Genomic DNA, 13,563 nt, shown 5'->3' with positions numbered 1-13,563 from the left:
GGGATTTTTTACCTGGATTTAAAGGCTGGTTTGAGGTCTACTTAGCCTACAACCTTGTAATCTACAGGCCTTTGGGCTGAGCAGTGGTCATTTGATAGGGCAAGGCTTATCAGGACTGGAATGTGATGGAATTGATTTGTTTGCATGCTTATACAATCAATGATTTTATTACATGGTAACTTGTTGCTTTCCATCTTCTTCCTCCCTTTGTATTATGCTACTCTTCGTTAGAACACTACTTTAGTATTAAAGAGGGTAATTATATTACTAGTATGAGATACAATCTTCAGTTCATACTTTGGACTATATACACTGACTTACAGTGACAAAGCAACACCAAGGAGGAGTGGTTCGAAAGGGATGAAAGTTGGGGAAAAACAGAGACGGCACGGACGAATAATTGATGTTTATTTCAAACCGATATGCAGGTTACACAATGCGCACGGCATCGACTCAGTAGGATGTAGGACCACCGCGAGCGGCGATGCACGCAGAAACACATCGAGGTACAGAGTCAATAAGAGTGCGGATGGTGTCCTGAGGGATGGTTCTCCATTCTCTGTCAACCATTTGCCACAGTTGGTCATCCGTACGAGGCTGGGGCAGAGTTTGCAAACGGCGTCCAATGAGATCCCACACGTGTTCGATTGGTGAGAGATCCGGAGAGTACGCTGGCCACGGAAGCATCTGTACACCTCGTAGAGCCTGTTGGGAGATGCGAGCAGTGTGTGGGCGGGCATTATCCTGCTGAAACAGAGCATTGGGCAGCCCCTGAAGGTACGGGAGTGCCACCGGCCGCAGCACATGCTGCACGTAGCGGTGGGCATTTAACGTGCCTTGAATACGCACTAGAGGTGACGTGGAATCATACGCAATAGCGCCCCAAACCATGATGCCGCGTTGTCTAGCGGTAGGGCGCTCCACAGTTACTGCCGGATTTGACCTTTCTCCACGCCGACGCCACACTCGTCTGCGGTGACTATCACTGACAGAACAGAAGCGTGACTCATCGGAGAACACGACGTTCCGCCATTCCCTCATCCAAGTCGCTCTAGCCCGGCACCATGCCAGGCGTGCACGTCTATGCTGTGGAGTTAATGGTAGTCTTCTGAGCGGACGCCGGGAGTGCAGGCCTCCTTCAACCAATCGACGGGAAACTGTTCTGGTCGATATTGGAAGAGCCAGGGTGTCTTGCACATGCTGAAGAATGGCGGTTGACGTGGCGTGCGGGGCTGCCACCGCTTGGCAGCGGATGCGCCGATCCTCGCATGCTGACGTCACTCGGGCTGCGCCTGGACCCCTCGCACGTGCCACGTGTCCCTGCGCCAACCATCTTCGCCACAGGCGCTGCACCGTGGACACATCCCTATGGGTATCGGCTGCGATTTGACGAAGCGACCAACCTGCCCTTCTCAGCCCGATCACCATACCCCTCGTAAAGTCGTCTGTCTGCTGGAAATGCCTCCGTTGACGGCGGCCTGGCATTCTTAGCTATACACGTGTCCTGTGGCACACGACAACACGTTCTACAATGACTGTCGGCTGAGAAATCACGGTACGAAGTGGGCCATTCGCCAACGCCGTGTCCCATTTATCGTTTGCTACGTGCGCAGCACAGCAGCGCATTTCACATCATGAGCATACTTCAGTGACGTCAGTCTACCCTGCAATTGGCATAAAGTTCTGACCACTCCTTCTTGGTGTTGCATTTGCTCTGTCAGTCAGTGTAATTATGCAGTCTGTCCTGTTGTTACATGATCCTTGTAATAAACCATATACTTTGGAATCCCACTAAACCAAACCAATTTGACCCAAAGTTCTTTGTATTATCAATAATTTTTATCAAGAAATAGAGTTGCTCCAAAAGTTCTCAGTTTGGTCATAGGAATATACTGAGCAATCATGTTGGCTAATAATAACTGGAGGTGTCAGGTTAGAAATACCACCAGTCAGTGAAGAGTGGGAGAAACTGTGTGCTATCTTTGCTTATTTATCAGCTGTTCAGTATAGTTGGTTAGGTGCTTGTCTCCTATGTTGAAGGTGTGGTGCTGAAAGTATGAGATGTGATAGGGAAAGGAAAGACCTGAATGGGTAACATTAACACCCAGAGCAAAGAGGAATGAAGTGTGATGACAGTTTGTTAAAGGGAGGAACAGAAAAAATTGCCTCACTTAACCAAATAGTACAACCTGACTTTTTATCCAATTTTCCATCATTTGGTATACCATTTGGACGACCTCTACTTGCCAGCTTATGGTTATGGATATGGAAATCAAACTTACACATCACACATGATGAACAGAACTAAGGAAGCATTTTTACAATTAATGGTGTAAGAGCAAAATTTGCCTTATGTTTTATTCAGTACGGAGTGCTAAAGAAGTTTGCATTTGAACCAAACTTCAGATCTTCAAATGTAAAGTCCATTTCACTAAACACCTGTAAAACTTGCTAGATGGGTTGGAAAAGCTCAAGATTTATTTAAAAATCCTGTTTATTAGGATTAAAACATTTTTTCTTTTTAAACCACCTTTTTTTTTCATTGATGTTGTATAGTACGGGAAAATCAAGTCTTGTTTTTCATATTAATATATTGATGCTGTGAAACATTGTTTTCATCGTCGCCATAAGACCTATCTGTCTCAGTGCAACGTAAAGAAAAAAAAAAAGAAGCTTTTTTTAATGTAGGCCTATTAGAATTTGAAAATAATGATCATAATACCAATACAGTTGGTCTGTTATTGGACATTATAAATTTTCCAGCTAACTCATTCTTGGTTGCCAGCATTTATAACATAGTACAGGTATGATACTAGAAAATAATGATTAATAACAAGCGGGTAAACTGGCAACTAGCCTCCCAGCAACAAATTACGTAGATACCGAAAAACAAACCTAAGATCTGACCACAGGCATCACCCCACAAGAGAAAACTAGTAATGGGAGCCTTAAATGCAAACACATTGAGAACCCACGAAAGGGAAGTAGAATTTGACTGTGCACTAAAGGAAATTAAATTCGACATCTTAGACCCCATTGAAGTACGAAAAGTAGGAGAAGCCATAATGAAACATGGGAACGGCAACGTATTCTGCTACAACGAGACAACACCAGGGGCGTGGGCCTCACAATAAAATATGAAGTGAAACATATGGTAAACGAAATAATTGGAGATTTGGAAAGAACAATGGCATTAAACTTACTCACAAACGTATCCAGAATTACAATCATTCAAGTATACGCTCCCACAATGACCAGTACTGAACAAGAAATAGAAGATTTCTACGAACTGTTCGAGACTACCCTGGAGAAGTATAAATCACCAACAAACCTTGTCATATAAGACTTTAAGAGCAAAGTAGGCTGGCGCACACAAGGCGAAGAAGAAACATTAGGCCCATATGGCTACAGAGAGTGCAATGAGAGAGGTGAAAGACTAATCCAGTTCGCATAAGGACAGAAATTGAAAATTGTCAACTCATTCTTTAAAAAGAACCCATAATCAAGATGGACATGGTAGTCATACAACAGGAAAACATGGAACAAAATTGACTGCATTCTCAACACTGTCCTAAAAGAAATGAAGGACATCCAGGTGGTCAAGGCCCTAAAATTCAAAATAGATCACAGAATGATAAGAGCAGTAATGAAGGTCAACAGCAGGCGTTATGTTCCAAATTGAACGAAGCTGAATATAGAAACAATAGATGGAAGCAAATTTCTGGAGCACTTAGAAAACCAACTCCCACAAGCAGACTTCAACGCAGACTGTGAAGTCGGGGAGCAATACATCACACTGGAACAATGCATACTAGAAACAGGCAACTGCAGCATCAGAATAAAGACTGAGGTCCAAATACAACTTCAAGCCATCAACCTTAACACGCATAGAACAGATAGAAAAGTTTCAACACTCCAGATTCAACTCAGTCAGAGCCAAAGCTAATTACGCTGAGTTAGATGGATTGACAAAAAGAGAAATTCTGAAAGATATATGAGAACACTGCAACACAATAATGAGACAAATGCTGGAAATCACAAAGTCTACCAGAAGAGTGAAGAAAAATCTAACCAGAGGGAAACAGTGGATGTTGGGAGCCAAGAAAGCGTTGGGACAGGGTGACGAAGAGAACAGAAATATTAGAAGAAGCAACAAGTTTCTACAAAACTCTATATACGACCTCTCACCAGAATAAGATGACGACAGACAAGCAAGACATCAGAGAACAAGTTCCCCCTATACCACCAAGTGAAGTGAGGAGTGTAATTGCAGAACTCACAAATGGCAAAACCCCCAGTGAAGACGACTCTGGAATGAGTTCATAATGGAGAGAGCAAAACTTCTGGTACAAACAGTCGCGCTAATTTTCAGGTAAGATTCTGGAAACGGAAGTAATTCCAGATCAATGGAAGTCGAGCACAATCATCATACTACACAAGAAAGAACCAAAAGATGATCTAAAAAATTACAGACTAATAAGCCTTATGGCCAGTTTGTATAAACTGTTCTCGAAGGTATTAACAAGAAGGCTGACTGGATGAGAACAAACCATGTGAACAAGCGGAATTCAATCTACCACTGTACAGCAAGACATTTGACTAGTCAAGAGCATTGCCAAAGTGAAGACCGAGAAAGAGGGACAACCCTTCCATCTAGGGAGAGGAGTAAGACAGGGCGATTCCATCTCCCCCAAGCTATACAACTGTGTGCTGGAAAACATATTCAGAAAACTAAAATGGGATGACAAGTATGGCATAAAGATAAACAGGAAGAAACTGACAAACTTGAGAATTGCTGATGACATTGTGTTGGTCACATACAACATATGCTTATCGAACTAAGTGCAGCTAGTAAAACAGTAAGACTTGCAATGAGCTACAACAAAACAAAACTGATGTCCAATAAGCCATCAAACTCAATTATAGTAGACGGAAATGCACTACAATACATTGATGAATATGTTTATCTAGACCAGCTGATTTTTCTAACACAAAGAATGGACAAAGGAGTAAAGAGAAGAATAACTCAAAGTTGGAAGGTCTTTTGGGCTGAAATTCACACTGCTGGATAAATCATTAAACAGGAAGCTCAGACTAGAAACACTCAAACTCATGCATCATTCCCATATTGATTTAGGCCTATCAGACTTTGTACTTACAGTAACAGTCAAACAAAAAAAGAACAATGGAAGTATGTCAAAGGAAAATGGAAAGGAAAATTGTAGGTATATCATTGAGAAACAGAGTTCCAAACAAGGTACTCTAAGAAAATACTTCTTCAGTGAACATCGCGCAACAGGCAGCAAGAGCAAAGTGGAAATGGGCAGGGCACGTAGCAAGGCTACACCAGGACAGATGGGCACAGAAGGCAACCATGTGAAATCCCTACACAGGCAAGAGAATTCGCGGCAGACCACGAAGATGATGGGCAAACGACTTCAGGCAGCTACTAGGACCACTCTGGACCAGGAGAGCATGATACAGAACTGATTGGAAAGGGATGTAAAGACAATGGTTCAAGTAAAATATGAAAAGTGGTAAAATAAGAGTTATGAAATAAATTTATAGACAGAAAACTTATGCGTATAGTAAATAGTGTTGAAATAAGTACTAAATATAGAATTAGAGATGAAAAATCTCACACAAGGGAAGGTGAAATGTTAAAAATAGATATAAGCTAAACTAGTGGAGAATGACTATAAAAAATGACATAAGAACCATCTCATGTGACTAGCTCACCATTGTAATTTAAAGTTTCATGTTCATATTCGCCAAAGCTCCCCCTCTCGAGAAAGACCTTTGCCCTTCATTCATTCATATTAATGTATTGTATTTTATAGTTAGATCAAGCAGTTGAAGTGACCTTGAATAAAGTATTTAAATATAGAAAAGTAATTTGTGAACCAAAAATAAATTGAGTATTATTGCTAGGGTTAAACACTTACAATAAAAACATTAGTTTAGAAGTCTTTTCAGTTCCCAGTCTGTTTTGAAGCTTCAAGTGAACTAAACCAAAAGAAAAAAAGGCCAATGTAATATTACTGTTGATCAGATCTATGAGCTTTCGATGTTGTTGGCCTTCACATTTAGTTTTCTTCCGACTCTGGGATATTAGAGCATCTAATCTAAAGGCAGTCCTTCCTTCTTTCATGATTCCCTTTTGTCTTATTCTTCAAGTGATCATTCCATTATGATATTTTCTCATTTTTTAATAATAATTTTCACATTTTTCCTTGTCGATACAGACCGATGACCACGCGGTTTTACACCTTAAGACAATCTTGGAAAAAAAAAAAAAAAATCGCCATTTTCATGTTAACAATGCTTGGCATTGATATGGACTAAGTAACAAAAGTCTAAATTCATTATATTATCATAACCGGTACGGTAAAAATGTATAAGACATAAATGATCGGAAATTTAATTCTATATAACTTAGTTACGTAGTATATATCAGTAGGACCATTAATAACATGAATATTCGAGAATTAAATTTTAGGCCTTCCCCTAAACTACCATTTCACTCAGTGTAAATAAAATTATTTATAGCCCAACTTTATATATTGATTTTCATTAAATTCTCTTCAGCCATTTTCTTGTGTTCAACGGACAGACAGACAGACAGACAGACATGACGGAAAATTAAAAAGCACATTTCCTTGTTACTGTGGACACGACCAGTACAGAAATACCATTCTTTTAAAATTCTGAGCAATGTACAGACAAAACTCTTATATATATAAATTGAATCACAGGACTAGTTTTGGCCTTATGAATAGGCCATCCTCAGTTGGGAACAGGCCCACAAAGAGCAAAGGGAATTAGTTTCAAACTTAATTTCATAATCTTTCACCTTAAATTTTGTATTTGACACAGCATTCTCCAACTTCAGTTTTCTCCTTTCTTCAGACATCCATGCTTTCTCAACTACAACCAAAATTTAAAATAGACACAGCACTGAAAATAATTCCTTATTTAACAGTTCTTCAACTTATCAGCAATGACCATATTGACCAATCAACTGTTTACAATACATAAACAACATCTAAAGCTGGTTCTTCAAGTATAACAACATTCTATATATCACTTAAGATGGCATACATTTATGATGTAATAATTGGTGCACAGCAAGTTTTTTTTAAATCCCCATTTCGCTATGAAGAACACTTTAAAGACAGTAAAGTGATATCTTTTAATAAGTGAAGAATACTATTTTTGAATTTAACAATATGTGTATTCAGCTGAGGATGGCCTATTCGTAAGGCCGAATCTAGTCCAGTTACTCAGTTTAAAATATAATTGTACTTTTCAATAATATTGTATTGATTAGGTGGGAACATCTCCTCCTTGTATTTTAATAGAATTAAGGAATCATCAATACGGAAAACATGAAATTGATATCATATGAGATTGAAATGCCTTTGCTGGCAGGACCTAGGGTTTACAGTGCGCTATGTCTTCTGGTGTGGGCTAGAGCAATACTGTTACTTTCATTGATCTGCCTCAGCTTTATCCTTGGCTTTGACAAAATGAAAGTGACTGAGGTATGAGTGATGCTAGTAATGCCATTCTTTATGCAGCCAGTCCCTGCTATGAATCATGTGAGAATGTTGCTCATAGGGTTGGTTGGTGCATGCATTTCAGTGGGCTTGGCATACTGATATATAATAGCAACTTCTGGCTTGGTGAGGAAAGCAACGGGAAACTTCCTCGCTCCTCATTTCCCTAGTATGCCTCTTCAGTGATGCCTAGGCCATCTGTGACAGCTGGTGGCGGAGCTGATGAGGATCCAACCAGCCTTCGGGCTGAGGACTTAACATACATACATACATACATACATACATACATACATACATACATACATACATACATACATACATACATACATACATGAGATTGAAACCTGTAATCAGGTTATAATATATGTAATATATGTAATATTCCAAAATAATGTATGGCATGATCATTCGCAATAACTAATTAAAGCAAATGTATCATGGTAGCCTTCCATGGAGTTGGAAATCAGATGGAAAGGGAGTGTGAAACACAAACACTGCATCAGATTTAGGCATATCCTGTAATGACTTCATTTAATAAATTGCTGTTATTACATACCTCCTAATGATGAAATAAATCTTCCCATACTTACTGTAATATCACAACTCAACACAATCTCACTAAACTACACTAACACATTGTTTACTCCCACTTCGTTGTTGTTTCTAATATGCCTCCAGCACAGGTGTGCTAGCGCCAAAGCCGCCACGGTGATCATAGCGTGATGCTTCATAAAGAAGATAATCAGCTATGTCGAGAATGACACAGAAAAGAACGTTATTGTGGCGGGTGATCTGAACCTATCAAATGTTAACTGGGAAGGGAATGTAAATGACAGAAAGCGTGACCAACAAATTGTGAAAGAATGGGAAGGACAGCTGAATCAGAAAGTGATGGAACCAACTAGAGGGAAAAATATTCTAGATGTGGTACTGATAAAACCTCTAAAGAGAAACTGAAGTGATAGATGGTATAACTGATGATGAAACTGTCTTAGTCGTAGTTACAAATAAATGTGATAGAAAGGAATGTTATAAAAGTAAGACAATTAGGCAATACCATATAGTTGATAAGGGAGGCATGGCAAGACTTTTAAAAAGCAATTATGACCCATGGATAATGAAAATAAAAATGTAAGCAGTCTATGGGATGGGTTTAAATCAATTGATGAGGAGTGTGAAAACAAGTATATACCTTTTAAAAGTGCTTGAAAACTAAATTAAGGTTTCTAGCTTTTTCTAATCTCATTTTTTCCCTAAGTTTCTCCATTTCTGTTCACTACTTTCACGTTCTTAACTCTTTTTAGGGCACTCTTTGTTGATTTTAATTTTTTCACAGTTTTTTTTTTTTTTTTTTTTCCATTCATATTACCTACCAATACAAAAATTATTTAGACAAGAGTCTGATCAAACTCTGAACTTCACTAAAAATTGGATCTCTTTGTTTCTAGGTATTTATACTCGATATCTCTAAGCAGCTACATGAGTATGAAGTAGAGTATCATGTTCTTCAAGAAGAAATGGCAGCACCACGGCCAGACAGTGAAGCACTCCATAAACTGGAGATGGCCAACAGGAATCTGGCTTGTGAAAACCAAGTACTGACTGAACAACTAGAGGTAGGTTGAGGTAGTCAGTTTTATGAGCGGAACTGACTATGTAAATAATAAAAAGCTTCCAATTATTTCAGCAGGTAGACTGTAACCACAAGATTAAGAGAAAGCTGAGTTTAAAATGACTGTTTTACCTGCAACTTATCATTATGTAGTAAAAGCAAAGCCTTGTCCCAGCAACCATTCTTCTCTCGCTTCTGCTGCTCTATTCACTTCCTTGTAGATCTCATATTTCATCATGTTCCTCAGGTCTTTGGGTACAATTTTCTGGATATTCCTCCAGCACTATTGGAAAGTCCTTCATTTGGACTGTATTGCTGTATGGCTATCAAACTGAACAGTTGGGAAAAAGGGGATAGCTCGGCTGGACACAGTGAAAATGTACTTTTCCTTAAAAAATGTTTGTTAGGAAATTATATCGTCTCAATAGGTAGCCTTCAAGTTTTATTTTCCTTATTTCCATCTCTTTAGTGAGTTTGGTTTTCCTGTTTTAAAACTTGAAGGTTTGATTTCATATCATTCCAGCTCATTCTGGTGATTCTCCTCCATATCCACATTTTCGTTGCCTCTAGCAGAGCTCTCTCCTTTTTCCCAACTGTTCAGCTTGATACCCATACAATAATACAGTCCAAATGAAGGCCTTTCCAAAATCTTTCCTTGTCTGATTGCCCACGCACCTGATAGTTAAAAATGTCTTTCTTGGTTTGTAAAGCTTGTTTACCCAGTGCTATCCTTTTCATTCATTCATTCATTCATTCATTCATTCATTCATTCATTCATTCATTCATTCATTTATTTATTTATTTATTTATTTATTTTTTTATTTATTTGTTTGTTTATTTATTTATAGCACACCTTGTTATTTTAAAAACTTCTTTTCAGCTTGGACTTTCTTGCTCCCATGTCCCTGATCAGTATAAAGGCCGGTCTCCACTGATTAACATTTAACACCAACATGTTCAATTTAACATGCTACAATTGACATGTATATTGTGATTGTGTCTTCCAATTAACTTTGCATGTTAACTCAGAATGTTGAGGTTAACACTTTTAACATGTTGGCGTGTTTTCTGCTCCAAGTGGAAAACATGTCAAGTCAGTTAGTTGTTCGTGAGATGTCGGCACAACTTCGGCAACTTCCGTGCTGTTTCCATGCCACAGATAGCCAAACGACGTGCTTCTCGTGATAGTTACAACACTCATTCTCTTTGTTATAAGCTACAAATACAGTACGTGCACGTGTTGTTCTCTCTGCACTATACTAAAATTTATAGTCAGAAATGGAGTGGAGCAAGGAGATTACTCTGGACTTAATTAATGATATAATAGAAAGGCCTTGTTTGTGGGATGTCTCATCAAAGGAATATAGAGATGAACCAAAGAAAGCCGATGGTTTCCAGGAACTCGAAATTATCTATAATTGTTCCCGCAAGTGTATCGAAAAAACTAGCGTCCCTCCGCTCCCAGTACAGTCGAGAATCACAAAAAGTTCAGAAAAGTCGGAAGTCGGAGGGCAGGAGTGGACGAAGTTTATACTTCAAAGTGGTTTGCTTTTGAAACAATGAGCAAGATGTGGGGAGGAAATGTGCCTAATAAAACTCCATTTCTAAATCATTACAAGAAGCAACAGTGGCAGTAACAAAGGCAAAATCCTCTTCATTTGAGTCCATTGTCCTTGTTTGAAAATCTAGACACCACCTAAATGTATTACCACAAATTGATATAATGAACTACCTGTATATAAACAAAGGAAGTCAAGTTTAACGTGTTTATTAAGTGTGGACATGATGTTAAATGAAATAGTATTTCACATTTAACATGTTAACTGGTGACACCATCAACATGTTAAATGTTGAATACTGTTTCATTTAACATTGTGTCCACACTTAACAAACATGTTAAACTTGACTTCCTTTTTCTATATACGGGTAGTTCATTATATCAATTTGTGGTAATACATTTAGGAGGTGTCTAATATTTCCAAACAAGGACAATGGACTCGGATGAAGACGATTACCGGGCGAGTTGGCCGTGCAGTTAGGGGCACATGGCTGTGAGCTTGCATGTGGGAGATAGTGGGTTCGAATCCCACTGTCGGCAGCCCTTAAGATGGTTTTCCGTGGTTTTCCATTTTTACACCAGGCAAATGCTGGGGCTGTACCTTAATTAAGGCCACGGTCGCTTCCTTCCAAATCCTAGGCCTTTCTTATCCCAACGGTGCAACGTGCAACGTAAAGCCACTAGCAACAAGAAAGAAAAAATGATGAAAAGGATTTGGCCTTTGTTGTTGCCACTCTTGCTTCTTGATATCATTTAGAAATGCAGTTTTATTAGGCACATTTCCTCCCGTCATCCTGCTCATTGCTTCAAAAGCAAACCACTTTGAAGTATAAACTTAGTCCGCTCCCGCCCCCGACTTTTCTGAACCTTTTACAATTCTCAACTGTACTGAGAGCAGAGGGACGCTAATTTTTTTTTATGCGCTTGCGGGAACAATTATAGATAATTTCGAGTTCCTGGAAACTGTCATCTTTCTTCGCTTTATCTCTGTATTCCTTTGATGAGACATCCCACAAACAAGGCCCATCTATTATATCATTAATTAAGTCCAGAGAAATCTCTTTGCTCCACTCCATTTCTGACTATAAATTTCAGTACCGGTATAGTGCAGAGAGAACGACATATGTGCGCGTAGTGTATTTGTAGCTTACAACAAAGAGAATGAGTACTGCGGAGTGTTGCAACTAAAATCCTTCTTCACGAGAAGTACGTCGTTTGCGTCATTTAGGCTATCTGTTGGAATGGGAAACAGCACAGAAGTTGCCGAAGTTGTGCCGACATCTTACAAACAACGAATTGACTTGACATGTTTTCCACTTGGAGCGGAAAACACGCCAACATGTTAAAAGTGTTAACCTTAACATTCTGAGTTAACATGCAAAGTCAATTGAAAGACACAATCACAATATACATGTCACTTATAACATGTTAAATTTAACATGTTGGTGTTAAATGTTAATCAGTGGAGACCGGCCTTATGGTGAAGCCTCTTTTGTTGACTTTGGGCTCTTCCATAGAATCAAGTGTCCAATGGGAACAAACTACCTCCATGTTTAAAGCTGGCATAAGTAACTATATGAGTTTGTTTTTAAAAGTGCATAGTAGATCGTAACTAGCTTGTCAATCATTTTAGCACGACCACATAAATAAAATCATCCTTGCAACAAAGTGAAAGGATGGTGCATTGATTTTGTTAAAAGGCAGATAACCATGGAGGAGTTATACTTCCCAAACTACATCTTGTGCAGCATATAGAAAATAAAAATACCACTTTCTATGTTCTTATAATATGCTGGAGTGTACACGTCAAATGCTTCGTTGCAGTTTCTAAAATATTGCATCATCCACATGTCTTAATCATATTTGTTGAAATTCTTAAATATACAATAATTCTATCACCTAAACGTATCTCAGATTTTACAATTATCCTGTCATATGTCCTATTTACCAAATTTTCAATGTTCAGATTTTGCAAGCATTCAGATTAGTCAGCTTTTATACACATTTCCAAGTCAGATTTTACAAACTTTCCATTACTCGGATTTGTTTTCAAAACAAGATCCTACTTAATAATGTTCTTTCTTAGGTAAAATAAATGAAATTGAATTCTGATCTAACCTACTCTAAATACACATTTGCCATGAGTATATCTACATGCATGAAAGACCAAACACACAATGGTGCATGCATATACGTACACGGATATATATATCCCTGTTGAAATAATATAATGTGATGGCAAATAAAATAGTATAAAACAAGAAAATAAAACCACATTGGGCAAATGAAATAAATACAACAACAAAACTATACACCACTGAGGCATACTACAACTTAACTTACAGTTAACTACAATTAAACTACAATTAAATAAATGGCAGATGTCCTCATAGTTATATGTGCTATTAAATTAAGTAGTAATGGTGTTATCTAAGTATTGTCTAAATATTAAACAGTGTGGCCCAAACATAGTGGTAATAATCAAATAATATACCTTCTTTAGCGTAAGTATGTGATTATCAGGTAAATGACCCTGCAGTCATAAATAATCTCTTAAGGATAAGTTAATGTGAGGTGGTTATACCGCCATCTTGAACCATGATGACTTGGCTATGAACAGGGACATTCTCATGACCACGGTTCCGTCAAAATGCTATTTAACGTGTCCACAATCAAGACATGCAGGTGTTCAAATCAAAGCCTCTGTTATGAGGGACATGAATGCGGCATATGGGGTAACTCCTCCCGTTATGGATGTATTTGTGTTAAAAATACATATTATGTAACACTGGGACTCAAAACTCAAATGAGGAATGTCAGGCAATCAGGCTTAA

At 38.5% G+C, this 13,563-nt stretch overlaps 1 protein-coding gene across 3 annotated transcripts in view; it reads left to right on the top strand.

Annotated features, from left to right (window-relative positions):
• Nucleotides 1–13,563, top strand: part of plx (PTB_TBC1D1_like and TBC domain-containing protein plx) — a 624,596-nt gene that overhangs the window by 586,960 nt on the left and 24,073 nt on the right. For all 3 annotated transcript variants that reach the window (XM_067135187.2, XM_067135188.2, XM_067135192.2), the window contains one exon: nt 9,008–9,175. In XM_067135187.2, coding sequence (XP_066991288.2) covers nt 9,008–9,175 — 168 coding nt within the window. The remainder of the gene's footprint in view (nt 1–9,007; nt 9,176–13,563) is intronic.

The sequence above is a fragment of the Anabrus simplex genome, chromosome 1 (genome assembly GCF_040414725.1).
Source record: "Anabrus simplex isolate iqAnaSimp1 chromosome 1, ASM4041472v1, whole genome shotgun sequence".
In the NCBI taxonomy this organism is placed as follows: domain Eukaryota; kingdom Metazoa; phylum Arthropoda; class Insecta; order Orthoptera; family Tettigoniidae; genus Anabrus; species Anabrus simplex.
This window is presented reverse-complemented; position numbering and strand designations above follow the sequence as displayed.